The following is a 23,463-nucleotide window of genomic DNA, read 5'->3' on the forward strand; positions in this document are numbered from 1 at the left end:
GCAAATCACAATCTGCAGTGTAATCCCTTGTTGTAAGCGGAAATACCTACTTGTGACAACAGTGATGTATAAGATATGTGATTGTGTTAAGATGTGTCATATTGTGCACTCAATTGCAATACCTTAGTCATTTACGGGTCACATTAAAAGCCCCAATGCAGTCAAAATCCTGTGTTTTATATGTATTTCCACACTATGGAGGCTGGAATAATACTGTGAAAATGATAATGCCCTTTTAGTGTAAGAGCTATGTGAAAAGATCGCCAGAAATGTCTGAAGGTTTTGGTGGGAAGGAGATTTGGCCTTCCTGGTTATATAACCAGGCGGTAAATTAGTTAATAGACCAACAAGAAAGTGAATCCCAAACCTCTGTGACAATAACATCTCGTTTTTAGTTTACCCCTCCCCACTCAGACAGTCCTAGCAAAAGTATTGTATGAAAACTTGCTCTTTGCTAAGAAACAATTTGTTTCTTTTAGACTTGTGGTCACCAACTGATCCGTCAATCTCCAAGGCATTCCTAGTCAACCACCAAACATTTCTGTAATTCTTTTTTTGGATTTGTTTGGTGCTGTCGGCGGTGTGCACTTGATTCAGCAGTCCTAGCACCGGAAAGGCAAATAGTGCCTATTTTGAATCATTTCATGTGTCTGAATGAAGAACTCCGCCCAACCGGTTGGCCCAGAGAACAAATTAAGCGCACCTATAGGCTTACCACTGGCCAATCAGATAGCTCAGATCACTGTGTCTGCACAGTTCCCTCGAGCCACAGACACTAAAAAGTCTAGAGCGCACAGCAAAGTTGATACTATGAGATTTCAAAACTTAAAATCATGACTGGAGACACTCAACGAATACTGCTGCTGTTTTATGTGTAAGTTCATGTTTAAGTTGTTATTCAACACTGTCAACACTTTTTTCACTTTGATAAGCCATCAAATGTGTTCTCCCTACTTCCACTCACGCTACAACCAGCACTGCAGCTGCAATAACGAGTTTAGCAAAGTGTTTCGATAAGCCTGCGTGGTTATTATTAGCGGCTTGTGTATATTTTATTTCATTTTCTCTGATCATAGGAGTAACAACATGAATTTCGCTATTAGCTGGAAGGCTGTGTCCCCTTTTCTCAGTGGGAGGGAGGGAGAGCGGAGAGACGGTGAGAGGCTGCCTCACCGCTAGCACTGATCCAAGAGTTTTTACACAGCACAATGTACTTTAAAAAAAATAATAAACTTGGTTGCATCGAAGCTCTCTCACTGCTGCCCCCTCCCTCCCTCCGACTGACCATCAGATGCAGGCCATCAGTACAGCGAAAGCTAATTACGCTCACTCAGCTGTGCCTCAAGTAATACAACAAGTTATCTATTACCAGTGTGATCATATACCAAGAACAACAACATTGGCAGGGCTATTCAAGCTTAGCCAAAATGCACATGATTCATTTAGCCTACTGCGCAAACAGGTTAAAGAAGGATTTGTAAGCCTGGAGACAATTGAGACATAGATTGTATGTGTGTGCCATTCAGAGGGTAAATGGGCAAGACAAAATAATGAAGTGCCTTTGAACAGGGTATGGTAGTAGGTGCCAGGCATACAGGTTTGTGTCAAGAACTGCAATGCTGCAAACTCCTGGGTTTTTCACGCTCAATAGTTTCCCGGGGGTGTATAATAATAAAAAAATATATAACATTTAGAAGATCCTTTTATCCAAAGCAAATTACAGCCACGCACGCGTCATTTTCTGGGGGGTATTGTTGGTCGGGTGAATTGAACCCATTATCCTGTCATTGCAAGCGCCATGCTCTACCATAAGCAATGTTACGATGCAGAGCAGGTTAGAATCTTTTGTTATGAACTGTGGCTTTATTATGAAACTCCATCAGTACTTCCATTAACTTTAGTGAGCTTAACTGCAACCATTAAGTCAATTGAACTGCCCTGAGATCAGCAGAAAGGTGACTCCAAGAAGAGGGAATTTGTTAGGATCAAAAGAAATGTAGAATTAGCAAAGCCCAGGTAAAAAGTTAGATGAAAACCCACCTCAGTCTTCTGCAAACCTAACCCTGGGGTAGAAATGTTATTTTTCAGCAGGTTAATTACACATGCCAAAAAACACACCAGAATGACACCAGAAAGGTTTGAATATTGCTGCCCACCAATGATTCCCAACCAAATTGACTATTTTGATAAAAACAATGGATAAATGTTGCCCTAAGAGTTGTGCAAAGGTCGAAGAACATTTTTCAAAATGATTCACAGCTGCAATGGCTGCCAAAGGTGCTTTCACCAAGTATATATACAGTTGAAGTTGGAACTTTACATACACCTTAGCCAAATACATTTAAAACTCAGTTTTTCATAATTCCTGACATTTAATCCTAGTAAATATTCTGTGTCTTAGGTCAGTTAGGATCACTACTTTATTTTAAGAATGTGAAATGTCATAATAATAGTAGAGAGAATGATTTATTTCAGATTTTATTTCTTTCATCACATTCCCAATGGGTCAGAAGTTTACATACACTCAATTAGTATTTGGTAGCATTGCCTTTAAATTGTTTAACTTGGGTCAAACATTTAATGTAGCCTTCCACAAGCTTCCCACAATAAGTTGGGTGAATTTTGGCCCATTCCTCCTGACAGAGCTGGTGTAACTGAGTCAGGTTTGTAGGCCTCCTTGCTCGCACACACTTTTTCAGTTCTGCCCACAAATTTTCTATAGGATTGAGGTCAGGGCTTTGTGATGGCCACTCAAATACCTTGACTTTGTTGTCCTTAAGCTATTTTGCTTTGGAAGTATGCTTGTGGTCATTGTTCATTTGGAAGACCCATTTGTGGCCAAGCTTTAACTTCCTGACTGATGTCTTGAGATGTTGCTTCAATATATCCACGTAATTTTCCTTCGTAATGATGCCATCTATTTTGTGAAGCGCACCAGTCCCTCCTGCAACAAAGCACCCCCTTTTTCCTCCAAACATGACGATAGTCATTATGGCCAAACAGTTCTATTTTTGTTTCATCAGACCAGAGGGCATTTCTCCAAAAAGTACCATCTTTGTCCCCATGTGCAGTTGCAAACCGTAGACTGGCTTTTTTATGGCGGTTTTGGAGCAGTGGCTTCTTCCTTGCTGAGCGGCCTTTCAGGTTATGTCGATATCGGACTCGTTTTACTGTGGATATAGATACTTTTTTACCGGTTTCCTCCAGCATCTTCACAATGTCCTTTGCTGTTATTCTGGGATTGATTTGCACTTTTCGCACCAAAGTATGTTCATCTCTAGGAGACAGAAAGCGTCTCCTTCCTGAGCGGTATGACAGCTGCGTGGTCCCATGGTGTTTATACTTACGTACTATTGTTTGTACAGATGAACGTGGTACCTTCAGGCATTTGGAAATTGCTCCCAAGGATGAACCAGACTTGTGGAGGACTATAATTTTTTTTTTTTAGGTCTTGGCTGATTTTTTATGATTTTCCCATGATGTCAAGCAAAGAGGCACTGAGTTTGAAGGTAGGCCTTGAAATACATCCTCAGGTACACCTCCAATTGACTCAAATGATGTCAATTAGCCTATCAGAAGCTTCTAAAGCCATGACATTTTCTGGAATTTTCCAAGCTGTTTAAAGGCACAGTCAACTTAGTGTATGTAAACGTCTGATCCACTGGAATTGTGATACAGTGAATTATAAGTGAAATAAATCTGTCTGTAAACAATTGTTAGAAAAATTACTTGTGTCATGCACAAAGTAGCTGTCCTAACTGACTTGTCAAAACTATAGTTTGTTATCAAGAAATGTGTGGAGTGGTTGAAAAACGAGTTTCAATGATTCCAACCTAAGTGTATGTAAACTTCCAACTTCAACTGTACACACACACACACACACATATATTTTGAAAATGTGGAGTAGGTTGATACATTTAAAAAAAAAAAAATTTTCAATCAGCACAATGTGAAGACTGTGCAAGAGGTGTGTAAACTTTCACTAGCGACTGTGTCTATGATCACTCACCCCCTGTTGGTCCAGCTTGAGGAGCTGCTCAGGGACCTTGGGCGAGCTGGTGGCCAGCCTGAGACACTGGATGTTCAGCTCTGGGACCACATACTCCAGCACCTCCTTCAGTGGTAGGCCCCTGGCCATGCCATGCTTGGCGGTGGAGGGCACGGCGTCTTCCAGGATGGCCCCTCGGAGAGTGGTGAGCTGGGGAGGACAGAGAGAGAGAGGCTGGAGGTTAGCTGGGGGTCTAGCCTTGACGGTTGAGTTGGATTTTGAGTAACAATTTACAAAACTTTCATGAATAAAGTTGCAAATAAGTTAGAAATTACTATTTGATTATTTGCAAAAGTTTAACCCCCTAGAGTGTCCATCAAAATCCGTCAGTTTAAGCTAGAGATGTGTTTTTTTGGTTGCATGGGCTGCATCTCAATCCACCACATCGCCTATGTCACCCTTCCACATCAGTGGAGAAAAGTGGCAGAGCTACAGCACTGTTTGTCAGACCAGGAGACATCCTGAAAATCGGTCTTCTCCGTCTGTAGCATCCGAACAGTTTGTCACGGGACTCGTCTAAAGTCGGTAACACTGATGTACCAACGTTTGTCTGTAGTGTCCAAACCATTTGGGCTACAAACTAATATGACCCCACTGTAGAAAGGGGAGACTTACACGAACAGGATGGTGTTCTCCATTTTGCTTTACAGTATTCACAAGTGTCACGGGACTCGTCTAACGGTAACCCAAACAAATGAATGAATGCAAGTATGGAGGTAGTTGTGCCAAATTAGTAAAAAAACTACAATATTTCCTGAGCTTTCTTATATCTCCTAGATAAAGGACATACACTTCAAAACCTTATTCCTTATGATACATTTTTTGTGTATTTTTTGCTATTTCTGAACGTGTAATTCAATGCGTTTCTATGGGCTACAGTAGTAAAAGGATGATCCATGGTATGACATTCTTAAAACAATTCCATATGTCAGCTTAGAATTCCCCAACGGCTTAGTCTTAAGAATTAAGCACTTCTAGGCATTACAATCATTACTATTCATAAGCTTTTAGTTACAACATTGAAAGTCATTCATAAAGTGTAAGCATTTATAAAGGCTCATTCGTGAAAGTTGTTATTAACAGTTTAAATTTTCTGCACCCATGTTTCAAGAGCAACATGATCCAAAAGAATGTTTGTAACACATTAAGTGAGTGGAATCATTGAAGTGTTTGGCTGTCTTAAGTAATGTAGCTATGATTTTGTTATTAAAGAAGAATTCAGTTTTTTTAATGGAAAATGCTTACAAATTATGAATAGAAAATAAAGTAAACTACATCAGGAAGAAAACATAAGAGACAAATTACTGTAATATATAAGAAACATGGGTGATATATGGAGTAGTAAACTAGGATACTAGTGAAGAGTGCCTCCCCAAAGAGCTTCAATTTCCCGCTGCACACAGTTAAACGTCTCTCTCCCAGTTCTCTGGATTAAGTTGCATAGGGAATTAGCTTTTAGTAAAACTAAATAGATTAGCTTTTAGCATTAGCGTGTCATAAAAAGTGCAACTACAAACTCCCCACTTACAGTATCTCATAGGAAAACTAACATATCGTGGGATCAAACTTTCCCCATTAACTTGCCGGATTAAAAGTTGTTTAATGTCCCATTGGTATGATAATACAAAATGTCTGCTTATCTAGTCCACTGTGCATCATCTCAGAAAAGTTGTACCTTTCGGTTATGTTACGATTATCTACAGAGTTGATATTTTGGGGGGGATTCTATGGAAGCACTTGGTTTAGTTTGAATTCAAATCTTGAGTTATTTTCTGTTTCACACCATTTGTGGTCTGATAACTAATTGATTATTCATTATGTATGACGGTATGACAACATTCTACCACTTCAGAATTCATTTTGCCTGCTGGTTAGCAATGTCAGAGTCCACAGTAAGAACCTGTGTATAGCATACATTTTAGGACACTCTCAGCCTTACGCGACATCTCCCCTTTTCGATTATTTACCTCGCTTGTCCGGAAGGTGACCCGGTAGTTGTACTGTGCTCCCTCCTTTCCCTCATCCAGCTTTTCCCGGCGGATACTGACCGCCACGGGGCCCAAGTTCTCATCCGTGCCAAAGTAGTTCTGGTGATCTGAGGGTAAATGGTAAACGACGGTGCAACACAAACGTTAGCTGCGGTTTGGATTATGATAACATAAGAAATCTTTATTTTCCATTAAATTCACATAAAATACAAATTTGGCTTTGGCACTCTGGCTTACAGGTCAAAGGTAAAAACAGACATGCAACAAACACAGTTCAGCTTAACATGATTTGCCTGATTGGACATTCCTTTGCATTCCTTAAACTCCATGAATAGGGCCTACACATCATAGATTATAACACTAGCAAAGCCAGAAAAGTAGATCAAATTCATCAAATACATGCTAACCCATAAAGATATGCCTAAACCTAGTGTATCAATAAATCAATGAGTAGACAGATACATTTCATGTAGTAATGATCCCTTTACTAATTAATTGACATGTAGGGTTGCAAAAGACATGTAACTACAGGCTCATTTCAATAAAACCTGCACGGACTGAAACCCGCACTGTCCGAAACTGAAACCTGCACTGCAGAAAAAACAGTCTTTGTAGTTCCATTAACTTCAGTACGGGTTTCATTAAATTCATCCCTAGGATGAAGTGTTTTTCTTCACTCCCTAGACCAGGGGTGTCAAAAGAATTTTTCCCCGGGGGCCACATTTGGACTTCAACGCGGTTCAGCGGGCCGCACCATTTCCTCGGTGTCAAAATTTACTCCTGACTCTCTAGCTTTAAATGATGTGGTTATTAGCGAGCTGGACACAGTCAAGAAACTGTATAAATGTAGGTCGATTAACATTTCTACACAGTTGTGATTTGGTTTTAGTCATGTTAAAGTACACATCTATATCTATTAGTGGATTCTGACATTTCAGCCAGGCCCGTTGCTGACAGGTAAAAATCAAACACACAGCCATGCAATCTCGCGTCTTGTGACGGCCGGCCGCCCAACAACCTGCCCACTTGACCCTATCCCCTCCTCTCTTCTCCAGACCATTTCCGTAGACCTTCTCCCCTACCTCACCTCGCTCATCAACTCATCCTTGACCGCTGGCTACGTCCCTTCCGTCTTCAAGAGAGCGAGAGTTGCACCCCTTCTGAAAAAACCTACACTCGATCCCTCCGATGTCAACAACTACAGACCAGTATCCCTTCTTTCTTTTCTCTCCAAAACTCTTGAACGTGCCGTCCTTGGCCAGCTCTCCTGCTATCTCTCTCAGAATGACCTTCTTGATCCTAATCAGTCAGGTTTCAAGACTGGGCATTCAACTGAGACTGCTCTTCTCTGTGTCACGGAGGCTCTCCGCACTGCTAAAGCTAACTCTCTCTCCTCTGCTCTCATCCTTCTAGACCTATCTGCTGCCTTTGATACTGTGAACCATCAGATCCTCCTCTCCACCCTCTCCGGGTTGGGCATCTCCGGCGCGGCCCACGCTTGGATTGCGTCCTACCTGACAGGTCGCTCCTACCAGGTGGCGTGGCGAGAATCTGTCTCCGCACCATGCGCTCTCACCACTGGTGTCCCCCAGGGCTCTGTTCTAGGCCCTCTCCTATTCTCGCTATACACCAAGTCACTTGGCTCTGTCATATCCTCACATGGTCTCTCCTATCATTGCTATGCAGACGACACACAATTAATCTTCTCCTTTCCCCCTTCTGATAACCAGGCGGCGAATCGCATCTCTGCATGTCTGTCAGACATATCAGTGTGGATGACGGATCACCACCTCAAGCTGAACCTCGGCAAGACGGAGCTGCTCTTCCTCCCGGGGAAGGACTGCCCGTTCCATGATCTCGCCATCACGGTTGACAACTCCCTTGTGTCCTCCTCCCAGAGTGCTAAGAACCTTGGCGTGATCCTGGACAACACCCTGTCGTTCTCCACTAACATCAAGGCGGTGACCCGATCCTGTAGGTTCATGCTCTACAACATTCGCAGAGTACGACCCTGCCTCACACAGGAAGCGGCGCAGGTCCTAATCCAGGCACTTGTCATCTCCCGTCTGGATTACTGCAACTCGCTGTTGGCTGGGCTCCCTGCCTGTGCCATTAAACCCCTACAACTCATCCAGAACGCCGCAGCCCGTCTGGTGTTCAACCTTCCCAAGTTCTCTCACGTCACCCCGCTCCTCCGCTCTCTCCACTGGCTTCCAGTTGAAGCTCGCATCCGCTACAAGACCATGGTGATTGCCTACGGAGCTGTGAAGGGAACGGCACCTCCATACCTTCAGGCTCTGATCAGGCCCTACACCCAAACAAGGGCACTGCGTTCATCCACCTCTGGCCTGCTGGCCCCCCTACCTCTGAGGAAGCACAGTTCCCGCTCAGCCCAGTCAAAACTGTTCGCTGCTCTGGCACCCCAATGGTGGAACAAGCTCCCTCACGACGCCAGGACAGCGGAGTCAATCACCACCTTCCGGAGACACCTGAAACCCCACCTCTTTAAGGAATACCTAGGATAGGATAAAGTAATCCTTCTACCCCCCCCCCCCTTAAAAGATTTAGATGCACTATTGTAAAGTGGTTGTTCCACTGGATATCATAAGGTGAATGCACCAATTTGTAAGTCGCTCTGGATAAGACCGTCTGCTAAATGACTTAAATGTAAATGTAAATGTAAATCTCTATAAACAAGCTTTGGCAGTAGAAATGCCTTACTAAAGAGCTCAGTGACTTTCAACGTGGTACCGTCATAGGATGTCACCTTTCCAAAAGTCAGTTCGTCAAATTTCTGCCCTGGTAGAGCTGCCCCGGTCAACTGTAATTGCTGTTATTGTGAAGTGAAAACGTCTAGGAGCAAGAACGGCTCAGCCGTGAAGTGGTAGGCCACACATGCTCACAATGAATTGGAACGCCGACTGCGAGCCAGACCTAATCGCCTAACATCAGTGGCTGACCTCACTAATGCTCGTGGCTGAAGGGAAGCAAGTCCCTGCAGCAATGTTCCAACATCTAGTGGAAAGCCTTCCAAAAAGAGTGGAGGCAGTTGTAGCAGAAAATGGGGGACCAACTCCATATTAATGCACATGATTTCAGAATGAGATGAGCAGGTGTCCACATACTTTTGATCAGTTTATATGGAGTTTGTTGTCCCACAAAAACAAAAATCCCAAGAGCTTCAATGGTCTATATTATTTATTTTTTATACAGTGCATTCGGAAAGTATTCAGACCCCTTGACTTCCTCCACATTTTGTTACTTTACAGCCTTACTCTAAAATGTATTAAATAAAAAATGTCCTCAATCTACACACAATAGATCATAATGACAAAGCGAAAACAGGTTTATAGAAAATATGGGCAAAACTATTAAAAATAAACAGAACCTTTTGCTACAAGATTCAAAATTGAGCTCAGGTGCATGCTGTTTCCATTGATCATCCTTGACATGTTTCGACAACTTGATTGGAGTCCACCTGTGGTGAATTCAATTGACTGGACATCATTTGGAAAGGCACACGTCTATATAAGGTCCCACCATTGACAGTGCAGATCAGAGTAAAAAACAAGCCATGCGTTCGAAGGAATTGGCCGTAAAGCTCCGAGACAGGATTATGTCGAGGCACAGATCGAGGGAAGGGTATCAAAACATTTCTGCAGAATTGAAGGTCCCCAAGAACACATTGGCCTCCATCATTCTTAAATAGAAGAAGTTTGGAACCACCAAGACTCTTCCTAGAGCTGGCCACCCGGCCAAACTGAGCAATCAGGGGAGAAGGGCCTTGCTCAGGGAGGTGACCAAGAACCTGATGGTCACTGACAGAGCTCCAGAATTCCTCTGTGGAGATGGGAGAACCTTCCAGAAGGACGGAGCAAAGGAACGGAGCAAAGTACAGAGAGATCCTTGATGAAAACCTGCTCCAAAGCGCTCAGGACCTCAGACTGGGGCGAAGGTTCACCTTCCAACAGGACACGACCCGAAGAACACATCCAAAATAATGCAGGAGAGGCTTCGGGACAAGTCTCTGAATGTCCATGAGTGGCCCAACCAGAGCCCGGACTTGAAACCAAGATAAAATCTCTGGAGCGACCAGAAAATAGCTGTGCAGCGACGCTCCCCATCCAACCTGACGAGCTTGAGAGGATCTGCAGCGAAGAATGGGAGAAACTTCCCAAATACAGGTGTGCCAAGCTTGTAGCGTCATACCCAAGAAAACGTGATGCTGTAATCCCTGCCAAAGGTGCTTCAACAAAGTACTGAGTAAAGGGTCTGAATATTCATGTAAATGTTCAGTTTTTATATATATATTTTTATAAATTAATCATTATGGGGTAGTGTGTGTAGATTTATGAGGGGGGAAAAAACTATGTAATCAATTTTAGAATATGGCTGTAACTTTAAAAAATGTGGAAAAAGTCGAGGGGTCTGAATAATTTCCAAATGCACTGTAAATGATTTATTTACTACTCAAACCACCTGAGAAGGGATTTGGTGCAGATCGGTTGAGGGGGATCGATGAGACAGCCCTGGGTGATAAAGGCCTTCTGCTACAGGCTGAGCTGGGGCTGGTTGACAGCTCTGACGACCCATAGCCAACTGGATTTTATAGACCCTTTAAAGGGACATTTCAGTGAAATTACATAATTATAGATTTGTATTACCTTGAAAGAAGTTTATGGACTAGGAGAGATGAACTAGCAGACAAAGCTAAAGTGTGGATTGTATTCTCGCCTTGCCCATATCGTTCTTAAAGAAATATCAGAATTTTTTATTTCACTGAACTCTCCCTTTAAAAAGACCCTTGGATCCTACCCTAGAGTCATTTCAGCAAGCCATGACATCCACCATCTCAGATTGTTCTGAAATCTTATCTGTAGCATAGAAACAGTTAAGATAGTCTATAAAATGTTTCAGGAATGCCTTTTTTTTTATATCTCTAAGATAGCTAATTAATTGCACCCAAATTGCTCATTTTAATTGATAGGATACACATAATATTCAATAAAGTGCATTTGAAAAGTATTCAGACTCCTTGACTTTTTCCAAATTTTGTCATTGTAAATAAGAATTTGTTCTTAACCGACTTTCCTAGTGAAATAAAGATACAAAAATGACAAATAAATAATCTGTCTGCATTTCAAAAATTCTCCCAAAACTTCCAGTTTCCATCATAGCTGTCGTGATTACACACACACAAACACAAATGACTTTACTCGCATAAAAACTGTGGATGGAAATGAGGAGTATAATGACAACAAGATGTCTGTATCATGTACGGCTCACAGATCATAAGGTCTTACAGGAGGCATGTAAAGATCTAAAAAGGGCCTGAAATAGACACTTTCATCATGATTTATGATCTTTTCATGATTGTGATACAAAAGTAAAATGCATGTCAAACATTCTTCCTCCCAATGAAGTTTCTATGTGAGGATTGCCAGAACAATCTGAGATACCAAAAATATTTTCCACCTACGCAGGTGTGGAATCGCCCATCTTCAAGTTTAGTTCAAGTCTGTAAAATGGCTGAAAAAAAGCTATTAGCAACATCTTGGGTATTTTGTATTTTCAACCTATGGATACTGACAAATGTAGAGGGAAAAACTCATGCGCTGCATTGCGGCGGTGACTCAAGCGTGACTAGCTTCAAGAGTTGTTCACCTTATGTCAGTGCGTGACATTGCCTAAGGGACATCTAATTGCCATGGAAGTCACAGTCAACTAACAAGCTATATTTATGCAGTCCAAAATGCAAAGTGGAAAATTGCAGATTTTACATGTATCCTGCTATCTCAGGTATCATGTTGATGTCTACTCCAGTAAACTATTTCCTCATTCAATGAGCAGGTCATAGATATTCAGCAACACTCAAATTTAGCTACATATGGCTTGATTCTATGGCGTGTCTGCTAACGTTATGCATTTGTAAACACTGCAAAGCACATTGTAAATTATCTTGAAAAACTGAAAAGCCCCATCTGGCTCTTTCTTTAAGTTGCTAGAGTACTTTATAGTAAGGAAACAATTTAGTAATAGGTAAGTAGTCAATGCCTCTCTTACCTTTATTGTAAAAGTACTTGTGGTAGTAGTAGGCCCCCTGATCAATGTGTTCGATTATGTAGCGCTTGTACATGTCCCTGTGGAAGGCCTGGCTCTCCCTTGACACCTCGAGCACCGACACCCCTGCGTTGGTGCACCGGGTGCTGAGCGATGATTCCACAGAGTAGCCTTGTCCTCCACCCCCATAGCTAGGAGCATAGTCTCCGCTCCCATAGCTGGCGCTGCTGGCTTTGCTCAGGGCCACCTTTCTCTCGCCCTCGCCACCAGTCTCGTTACGGAAGTACGGGCAGCTGAGCACCAGGGTATTGCTCTTCCCATCCCCCTCATCTGCGTCCATGCTGGCCTTGTGACCCAGCTCCTCGCAGCTGCCTACGGGCGAATCACAGATGGGAATTGGCGTGGCGCTGTCTCCCAGCCCAGAAGCCGGGGCCTGGCACTGAGAGGCGGCCGATGCCCCAGTGGTAGTGTTCTTCCTGCGACCCAGGTCGGCGCGGTTGGCCACCGCCTCGCTGATGTTGAAGAGGACGCTCTGCACGTCGTAGTGGGCAAAGCACTTCTGGAAGCTCAGGGGCCTTCCGAAGCGCCCTCCGTCCTCCTGGTCCAGGTACTCGCCCTCGCTCTTCACGTTCCGCAGCCTCCGGAAGATGGAGGTGTCAGCCTTCTCCGCCTTCATGCGTTGGATGAAGGACTTCTCCCGCTCACGGCTGTAAAGCAGGGAGCTGTCCACGTAGTCGTAGCCCGGGATGCAGACAATGTCGCCTCGCGCAATCTGGGCGGCCGTCTGTAGGCTGGGCGACAGGGTGGTGTTGAGACGCATCAGCTCCGGGAAACTCTGGGGAGGAGGCGCGCTGGGTTGGTCCGAGCGGTCCTCCATGTGGTAGCCCCTCAGGGTGCCCACAAAACCTTCGCTGGCGCCGGACAGACCCTGCTTGTCGAGAGATGATGTGCTCCCATACTCACGGCGCAAGGTGGCCCCAGTGTTGGGGTTGATGGTGGTGTGATCCAAGTCCTCAGCACCGATGTCGCTAATGGTGACCTCACTGTTGCTCCTCTTGATCCCGGGGAAGCCCTTCATGGGGGAGTGGCTCAGGAGGTCGCACAGTGGATACTTGGTTTCTGGGAACTCGGTACTGAGCAACTCCTGGCTCTTTTGGAGGATGACCTCTGTGCTAAGTTTTGACGGTCCCTTCTGGAAGGTCGGCACCAGGCTGTCATAGCGTGGCGGAGGCTGTGACTCCCAGCCATCCTTTCGCTGGGGCCAGTCCGACACCCTCGCCCGGACACCCATCTTGGGCATGGCTGGCGTTCCTTGCACGTTGGCGTTTGGAGGTCCCATGGGCCCCTTTAACGCTTGGAGTTTCTTGTTGAACGGGTTGTCCGACTGCATGAAATAATTGGAGCCCTTTGGTTTACCACCTACTCCAGCAAGATTCGCTATGTCCTCAGTCCAGAGGCTAGGCACATTCATATCCTGTGTACAGGCACCTTACAGTCCCAAATTTCATGACTGATTTCCAATACAAGCCATTTGTTCTGGAAACTGCTACCATGTAGTATTAGACAAAAACCCAAATCTGGGGTTTCACTTCGCCAGGTCCATAATCCATAGAAAAGGATTAGATTGACAGATCTGCTTGGGTCTCTGAAGGACAGCGCAGCATAGAAGGTGAAGATCCTTTCCTGGTCCACATCAAGCCAATAACAGCCACATGGTGATCCTTTGTGGATTCAGATCTTAAAGTGAGAAACAAAACATGGTTAATTTCATAAAAATTATAACATCAAAATAAAAACAGGCCTAAAATTGCATTTCACCTTCAATTTGTGCAAAGGCCTAAACATAATGAACATCAATCGCTATTTCATTGCTATTTCGGTTAAATCAATCGGATCGAAGGCCTACAAACAATGTCCATGTACCAAAACTAGAACAAAAAGACATTTGTATTGCTTTGATAGGGTTTTTGGCAGCTTTTAACACACTGGGAATGGTGTGGCTGAAAGATGAAAGGCCTTTTCAAGTTCAACGGCTCATTTGCAATAATTCAGAATTAATTATTTCATGTCTCTAGGTGCTGCGAGCTACATGCCTGTAAATGGCCCACAACCTTGTTGAATTTGAAAGATTTAGCGCAGTTATCTGATCTGTATTAATGTAACATGACAAACCGTCTATGCAACAACAAAAACAATCATGCAGACAGCGAACACTTCTTAAACTCACAATGAATGCCTTCCAGGTCTTAGAGAGGAGTAACAATGTCGTGCGAATCATCCCCTCTCTCTCAAAGTCAACTATTTATCACACTGCCTCTGGACAGTGGAGTCATTTATAATTTTAAAGTTGAGGAGGGCAGGATTTCAGAAAACAGCAGAAAACAGCCAACTGAACCAGTATGTAGTTAGTCATCTTGGAATGTGATTAACCGTGTGAACATGTGACCAACATTTCAACCTTCCTGATAAGTACTGTATGCATTTCAAAGTCATACTAATAAGAACTGTGACAGCATTACTGTGGAATTGCCCTTATTAAAAATGTTAAAAAGAGTGGGTGTGTTGATGTTAAGGTAGTTACATTATTCAGAGGATTTATTTCAAAATAGGCTACAATGTTCTTGAACAAGGAGAAATGTATATTCATACCTGATTTGAATATCCATAATTCACCATTTCCTGTAGTAAACGTCGACAAATTTAACACCAGGGGGTATTTTCATATTTTTTTATTTAAACTTTTTATAACTAGTCAAGTCAATTAAGAACAATTTCTTATTTACAATGACGGCCTAACAAAAGGCCTCCTGCGGGGGCTGGGATTAATAAATTAGGACAAAACACACATCACGATAGGAGAGACAACACAACACTACCTAAAGAGAGACCTATGACAACAACATAGCATGGCAGCAACACATGACAACACAGCATGGTAGCAACACAACATGGTAGCAGCACAAAACAGGGAACAAACATTATTGGGCACAGACAACAGCACAAAGGGCAAGAAGGTAGAGACAACAATACATCACACAAAGCAGCCACAACTGTCAGTAAGAGTGCCCATGATTGAGTCTTTAAATGAAGAGGTTGAGATAAAACTGTCCAGTTTGAGTGTTTGTTGCAGCTCGTTCTAGTTGATAGCTGTAGTGAACTGAAAAGAAGACCAGGGATGTGTGTGCTTTAGGGACCTTTAACAGAATGTGGCTGGCAGAACGGGTGTTGTATGTAAAGGATGACGGCTGCAGTAGATATCTCAAATAGGGGGGAGTGAGGCCTAAGAGGGTTTTATAAATAAGCATCAACCACTGGGTCTTGCGACGGCTATACAGAGATGACCAGTTTACAGAGGAGTATAGAGTGCACTGATGTGTCCTATAAGGAGCATTGGTGGCAAATCTGATAGCCGAATGGTAAAGAACATCTAGCCGCTCGAGAGCACCCTTACCTGCCGACCTATAAATTACACCTCCGTAATCTAGCATGGGTAGGATGGTCATCTGAATCAGGGTTAGTTTGGCAGCTGGGGTGAAAGAGGAGCGATTACGATAGAGGAAACTAAGTCTACATTTAACTTCAGCCTGCAACTTTGATGTGCTGAGAGAAGGACAGTGTACCATCTAGCCATACTCCCAAGTACTTGTATGAGGTGACTACCTCAAGCTCTAAACCCTCAGATGAAGTATCACACCTGTGGGGAGAGGGACATTCTTCTTACCAAACCACATGACCTTTGTTTTGGAGTGGTTCAGAACAAGGTTAAGGGCAGGGAAAGCTTGTTGGACACTAAGAAAGCTTTGTTGTAGAGCGATTCTAACATAAAATCCAGGGAGGGGCCAGCTGAGTATAAGACTGTTTCATCTGCATAGAAATGGATGAGAGCGTTTCCTACTGCCTGAGCTATGTTGCTAATACAATGTTGGAAAATACCAGTCTGAATACATCCCAAATGGCACCCTATTCACTACATGGGCCCCAAAATTTTGACCAGACGGAACAGTCCCCCTACCCTTTGAGGATAAAGAGTCCTTATCCTTTCATCTGTGTCTCTTGCCTCATTGTATTGAATGGTACTGATTGGATGCTCATTTGAATTAAGGTTACCTTAAATAGTGTACAAAAATTATAATAAAAAATAAAAGAGTATGATAACTAGAATAAAGTAACTCATCTTGGGTTTGTTGAATTTGTTATAGGACACTTTTGAAAGCGCCACATCCATTCCAACTCCATGGACCTTTACTGACTAGTTTATAACCAAACAGTCTCAGCAAGAGCCAGACAGACTATTGCGCACTAATCAGTGCAGAAACACCTCTAACAGACGGCTGTTTAAAACGAGCATTAAGCATTCATAACATCAAGGTGTAAAAGTTATTTGCAATCACTACAGAGGCAGCCGTGCTATGATTGGACACGGAACACTGAGGGGGCCCAAGGCGGAGCAACCGATGCCATCCGCCCCCAATGATGCCCTATTCCATTATTAAAAACACCCGAATAAAATAAGGAAGAGATGGAATATGAGAAAAGGGTCCTCATTAAAAATGCATGGCCTTGATGTCTGACCGCTTGAGAGCAAACAGATCATGAAAGCGCGAGATGAAAACAGCCTGTGACATCCTTTTTTTCCCCTTCAGTACTCATCATGAATCTTCTGAAAGGTTCCTGCCTTGCCATAAGAGGACAACTTTGGTTCTAAGGCTTGAGTCAGTTATTTGATCTACAAAGCCGAATCACGTGGATACGGTTTAGAGCTACAATTTCATACTGCTTTACATATCAGTATGTATACTTCCTATCGGCCATCAAGAGTCTGACTGATGCTGCAGTTGGGTGTGATTGATGCTGGAAGTTAGGACAAGCTAGTATGATGCTGCACTGCATCGGACGCTTGATTCTTCAATATGTCAATGTTTGTGTTGTAATACGTCTCATATTTACTATTGTAAAGTGGTTGTTCCACTGGATATCATAAGGTGAATGCACCAATTTGTAAGTCGCTCTGGATAAGAGCGTCTGCTAAATGACGTAAATGTAAATATTTTTGTGGGTACAGAAAAGTACATACAGCACTAAATTAAGCAATATGTTTTTATGGAGAGACCGACAATTGCAATACAAACAAAATAGTAATGATCAAGAGTCAGATAAATTGCACAAACGTGTTCGGGCATCAATCCGTCCCTAGATGGTCTTTAAAATAAGACCATCTAAAAAGGGGGAAAGAAAACAAATAAAAACAGACAAACGTGGTCACAAATGAACAGATGACACCGTCCATCAAACGTCAGCCTGAATGTAGGCTACAGTCTCGCCACTGCTGGTTAATGACAGAACTGCTCCAGTTGGTACCACGAACCAGCGGGGCACACCGAGCCGGTTGTTCACCCAAACATAACGGTAATCAATGAGGGAACAGCGCAAATGCTAGGGTAGTGACATGGTCTTGGAGCAACATTTAGCTGGGAGGCAGGGTAATGTTGTTTTGGTTGAAATCTATAAAATGGACACTCCCGTGTACCCTGACAGTGGTACAGTGAAGTAGATGTCAGTACTGGATATTGGATTCCGTGATTTGAGAGAGTTTGAGATGAATGGTGTGTGGCATCTAGAAATGAGCTAGGCCTGTACTTGTTATGTCTGTCTGCATGGCTCAAATCAATTTCACATACTGTTACACTGAACTATAGATTTATATGTGATCTGGAAATTGTACTTGAGCTATATTCTTATGCGATGAAGCTATTATTTTCAGTACTACAGTTCTTCAGTGACATTTTGGAAATGCTCATGCAGTCCATTTATCATCAGACTTCATTAACCACGGGAACGAGCTCACTGGCGCAAGTGGCGATGTCCTTTGGGAACATTGGGTGCAGATTAGGGAAGGCAGACAGACGGACCTCCACTTGGAGGTATGATGAGGTGGGCAAAAACAATGACAGAGAAAGGAGGTCAGTGAGCAGTGGAAGCTTACGCTGTCCAGTTCCAAAAGCCCCAGAGACAGACAACGCCATCATTCCTTTGTTCTACTTTGACATGTCCACTTTTTTGATGTCATCCATTAGAATGAGTTCCAATTTAGAAAGAGATGTTCCAACCAAACAATGTCACCTGTAGTGTAGTCGACACCTGCCTGTATAACCTGTTATTAAAGTCTCATTCCACTCCATGAATTCAGCCCTCATGTTAAATAAAAAGGTAAACCACCCAGAATAAATATAGAAGTTATTTGATTGGCTGTTTTGTCCCTGCTGGACAAAAATGGTTCAATGTGAGCTTTATCTTTACCATTAAGAATGATTCAAGAAAGTAAAACATCCTGTATGTATTTTTTTTGGGGGGGGGGGGGGGGGGGGGAAGAGTACAAAACGAGATTCAAATTCACACAGAGGGATTGACCGCAATATGCAGTGAAGCCTTCGAAATCAACGCGCTCATGTCTCCAGCGGCTGATTAGGACCGTATCCAAACCAGGGGGCAAGAATACAATGGAGTCAAGGCCGCTTCCAACACCGTACATGGGTGCATCCCTTTAACTGGCAACCCAACCTGGTACTCGCATACCCTCACACATCAATAAGACAGAGCTAAGCTAGCGGGTTCCCCATCCATCTTCCCACTGCTTGTCTGTTCTGCCTTGTTAGGTGCACTAAGCACCCAGGCATTCTAGGCCCCTGGAAGAACTACGAGATACACACAGTCGCAAGCCCTAATGCCTTCCGTGTCAGGGGGAATTTCGCCAGGATTTATTCCAAGTGGAGGCAGGCGGGGGGGGGGGGGGGGGGGTACAGACGGGGATCAGTTCACATACACATTCCAGTGCGGTCCTTCAATATGCACTCCACCACGACATGCATGTGTACGTTTGATTTTGATTCCCGAAGCAGAGGCAAAATAGTATGTGTGTAGTTTAAAATGACTACTCTCTCAGGAAGGCAGGTTGGTTGGGGGGTGGGAGAGGTTGGTCGTCCGTCAAGAACATGGTTTAGTTGTGGGGCTGTAGCTAGTGAAGAGGGGCAGTGGCAGTAGGTGGGCCCAATGAAGGTATGGAGCAAGGCCGAAAATAAACAAATAGACAGTAAATGCAGAACATCAAGGAAGTGAACGTAAACACCGATGGCTCTGCAGGGGCTAAATGAAAGACGGACCCCTGGCAAGGTTCTAGGGGGGGAAATAGTGCATCTGGACGTTAACATTGGTTTTGTTATTGTTGTGGATATTTTCTCTTCTGTCGGTCTTTCTGCTTACTATATAAAACAGACCCCAGGGGTATACTACAAAGCAGGATCAATGAGCTTGCCAACTAACTTGCCTAAAATACTTTGAAATGGGCATAGTCTAATCAAGTCAACAACCAAAAACACAAAAGTTTAGATTCCTTCATTAAAATTGATTTATGGTTGTTTATCAAAGTTAGCTGGCAAACTCATTGATCCTGCTTTGTAGTATACCCCTCAGCACCCACCCTGGAATACTTCAAAAGGTTGGGCCAAGGGCTATTTCACAGTGGTTGCTCTGCCATATCCTAATGTACATGGTACAGGTATTCATGTTGGAGTATAAAGTACTGTATCATTACTTTCAAATCAGCCTATGTCTGCAGTCTCCAGCAGTTTTTGGCAAACCAAGTAGTCAATGCGAGGGGCTGCCAATAAAGCTCTCGTTGACTTTTATTGAAAGTGGGATGGCTATGCTCTGTCTCTGCTGACTGGCCCAGTTGACTTGGATCAGCTGTTCAAATAAATCAAGGCCAGAACTCACCAGAAGCCCTTTTCACCCTGAGAGCTAACTCCCGGCCAACACAACCCTCCACAGCTGAGCTCTAGGCAAGCTGCCAGGTGAAACCAAGATAAGGGGGTTTGTTTGCATAGATAAAGCACAGATGACATCTTTCAACAAGTTATGGGAACTGTATATTGGGCTATTGTTTGATTAGCAACATGGTTCTCCAGGCTCGATCACTTAAGAGCCCACGCAAGGAGCTCCCAGCTGAGATGGAACTGCTGGACTAGGACAGTGTTGTCTTTTTGTTTGTTTCTTTTAGGGGGTCTGACATTTTGTTCAACTCCCCCATCTGGACTTCTCATGCTGGGAAACACTCCCACGTTCTTCTCCTTATTTCCCTTAACAGGAAGCACTGGAATTCGGGGGCAATTAAGTGTGTTAAGGCTCAGTTATTGTAATTTCTAACCTTTAACGTAATGCCTACCAGCATGCCTTGCAGCATGCAACAATGGCACTCTCTTAGAGGCTAAGGACCAGACGGGGATGTGACTGGGATGTGACTGTGTTGTTACCAAACGACATGGAACGAGTTTCATAACTATAGCACAAGGATGGGATGCCCAAGACCCAAAACCTTTCATCTGCAGACTGTTGCTGTGTCTACCTATAAAGGCTCAAATCATGCGCTGTGCTTTTCCTGTTTCGTTTTTAAAACTTCAGCACACTAAACCAAAAACGTAGGTCCTGTGGGGCCACTATGTAAGCAGCAGACTCTTCGTGAAATGGCTTAAGTTTCTGCAATTCGTTGAAATGAAAAAAACGACGAAATCACCTGAAAATGCAGCATCAATCCTTTGAGAGCATCATTTTTAAAAGATGAGCTTGAAGACAAGACCAGCATATAGGGCAGTCTCTCAGAACCAGGTTGGGAGGGAAAAAGCCCTGTTGGTGAAGGGGACACGGTCTGGAACGAGACTGTTTGAGGAAATGGACTACAGGTGAGCCTGAAGATACAGATTACAGGCTCGCAGGTTGGTCAGGCATTGTTCGGAAAGGACAGGTGCTCGAATATAAGACAGTTTACTGTGTCACTGCATCTTGCCACTCGTCTTAAAAACAAAAGCGAGGAAAACAGTAGTAGGACATGATTTTTTTCTCTCCACTAAACTGTACAGCAGCTACACAAATATGAACTTTTCAGCATACACAGGCCTGTGGACAAATGTGTCTGCGTGGTGGTAACCGTTTGCTGCGTAACAAGAAACAGGAAAGAAATGGGTCAGCCCTCGGTTGATGACATCGGTTGGGTTGCCCACTCATAACACGGCTGGTTTTGGGCTCGTCACTTGCTGCTGTTGCAGACACTTTGCTTCTGGGCACATAGGAGGGTGTGCACAAAACACACAAGAACAAGCTCGGTGCCCGCACACAGCCTTGGTGTTCCCTTTCATTTCTATATTGATTTTATACTAAAAAGGGCAGCGCTATCTCCAATGACAATGGCAGCAGACAGAGAGGGGGAGAGCTAAACGAGAAGATGGACAGGCTGTTTTTTGCAAGCCTATTTACTGCCAGCATTTTCCCAGAGAGATATTTGAGGAAAGCCGCCTGTTGCATTGTCTGTTGACATAAAATTAACCCCATTGGGCGGGAACAAGGAGGAATCATTCATGCTAGAATGCTCATGAAAAACAGGAGAAAGAGAGGTGGCAACTGAAGTCTCCTACAAAGATGAAAAAGGAGAAGAAGAAAAAACAGAGCAGCAGGTAGCTTGGTCACATTCCAGTCGCTCTGCTTTGCCTGAATGAAGTCCAGTCAGTCATCCCATATCGGCCTATAGCTAGGCCTAGTTGTCAAACAATAACACCTTTAAGTAGAAGTACATCCATCCACCCTCAAAATAATCAACCATCTGGTGACTGAGGGAGCACTGAACAGAGAGCTAGCGAGACTCCCCTCACACCCTACTGTGAGAGGGACGGGACGTGTAGCTAGCTACCCCCAGTGTGTTTCCTCCCTGAACAAATGCCGACCCCCCCCCCCGAAACTCTCAACCCCACAACTCCTGTCCCCAATGTTAATTTGGCAAAGGAATCACCTAATTTGCATAACAACACATGTAGGGTGTCCTGCTGCATCCTCTCTCAACTGACACCCTTTCGTGATCAGACGACACACACACACTGGAGTGAGGCGGGGGAAAGCACCTTCCCAGTTGGCAGGAGAAGCAAGACTTGGCAACTGTGTAGCTACAGTAGGAGAGGGGCAGATTTAGTAGTTCTACTGATTCAAGAGGAATTTTCACAAGAGTACAAGGCTTGTTTTGTCACTGGAAAATGGCAGTTGGAAGCAATTAGTTCCACGGATTAGTTATTACAGTTAAGATGGATGCATAGGAAAACCTGGGAAGTTGACATTTCCAAAACATGTACATTTGTTCTGAACATGATGATTTCTTTGATACTCCATATGGAAATGAGACCAACACACACAACTTGGAACACTCAAACCTGGCAACGGCTAGAAGGAAAGGGGGGGGGAGTGATGAGATTGCAAGTGTAGGGGGAGGATATGCCCTTAGCACTTAACAGTCCCACACACGCAAACACACACTTCGCATTGGTCAAAAACAATTTGGAGACATGCAAACAACCTGAGACACATTTACATTTTACATTTAAGTCATTGAGCAGACGCTCTTATCCAGAGCGACTTACAAATTGGTGCATTCACCAATGGAACAACCAGTGGAACAACCACTTTACAATAGTGCATCTAAATCTTTTAAGGGGGGGGGGGGGGGGGGGTTAGAAGGATTACTTTATCCTATCCTAGGTATTCCTTAACGAGGTGGGGTTTCAGGTGTCTCTAATAGCAGACAACACAGCTGCATCCTACCCAAACATATGGAATTTCATGTACTGCTCTATTATTTACCTGCATTAAATTGAGGTTTAAGAGTCTATAAACACTGCAATCTTTTACATTTTAAACTTTTGTGAAGAGTTTGTGACACCATGTCAAATGCAATTAACTAAATGTAATTAGGCTTTTTCCAACCAAAATCTGGTAGCCTTTTTAATGATTCATTCACATTATGAATAATGCCACAGGCTCTTCTCTTATTACCTCCACTGGTAAAGATTTGACCCGCAATTAGGGCAGCTGCTTGTCTGTTTTTTTTTCTTCCATAGTGAATATATAGTACATGAGAGAGAGAGAGAGAGAAAAAAAAAATGGAGTGAATGCCTGATTGCAGCTCGTGTAGCTTCGCCCCAACTGATAATCCTCTATCCTCCTTTTGACAACGTCTCCAACTGCCGAACTGATTGGGAGGCATTAGCATGTGTATAGAGAAAATGGACACCGTGACATTCAGCTTATCAGGACGGCAGATACAACCTGATTGTGTCGCCCACAATAACCCCGGTCCACGGCGCAACCCCCCAATTTCTGAGGGACTGAAAGAGTCTTTAGAGGGGGAACAGCAGGATTGAAGAAGGGCCTTTCAATTTATTCTGGGGGGGGGGGGGGTTGGGGTGCAAAATAAAAGAACTGCACCCCTTTAAATTCCTGAGGTTTAAAAAGAAAGACGCAAAGGAGGCAAAGGATCTGGTGCTTTCAGAGCTTCAA

The 23,463-nt window shown here is 43.7% G+C and overlaps 1 protein-coding gene across 3 annotated transcripts in view; it reads right to left on the reverse strand.

Moving 5' to 3' along the window:
* Positions 1-23,463, reverse strand: part of LOC106564812 (signal-induced proliferation-associated 1-like protein 2) — a 120,171-nt gene that overhangs the window by 55,931 nt on the left and 40,777 nt on the right. For all 3 annotated transcript variants that reach the window (XM_014131235.3, XM_014131236.3, XM_014131233.3), the window contains exons 2-4: positions 12,100-13,833; positions 6,016-6,143; positions 4,010-4,198 (exon numbers count right to left, since the gene is read on the reverse strand). In XM_014131235.3, the coding sequence (XP_013986710.1) occupies positions 4,010-4,198; positions 6,016-6,143; positions 12,100-13,567 (1,785 nt within the window). In that variant the 5' untranslated portion in view covers positions 13,568-13,833. The remainder of the gene's footprint in view (positions 1-4,009; positions 4,199-6,015; positions 6,144-12,099; positions 13,834-23,463) is intronic.

The sequence above is a fragment of the Salmo salar genome, chromosome 12 (genome assembly GCF_965601325.2).
Source record: "Salmo salar chromosome 12, fSalSal1, whole genome shotgun sequence".
Lineage (NCBI taxonomy): Eukaryota > Metazoa > Chordata > Actinopteri > Salmoniformes > Salmonidae > Salmo > Salmo salar.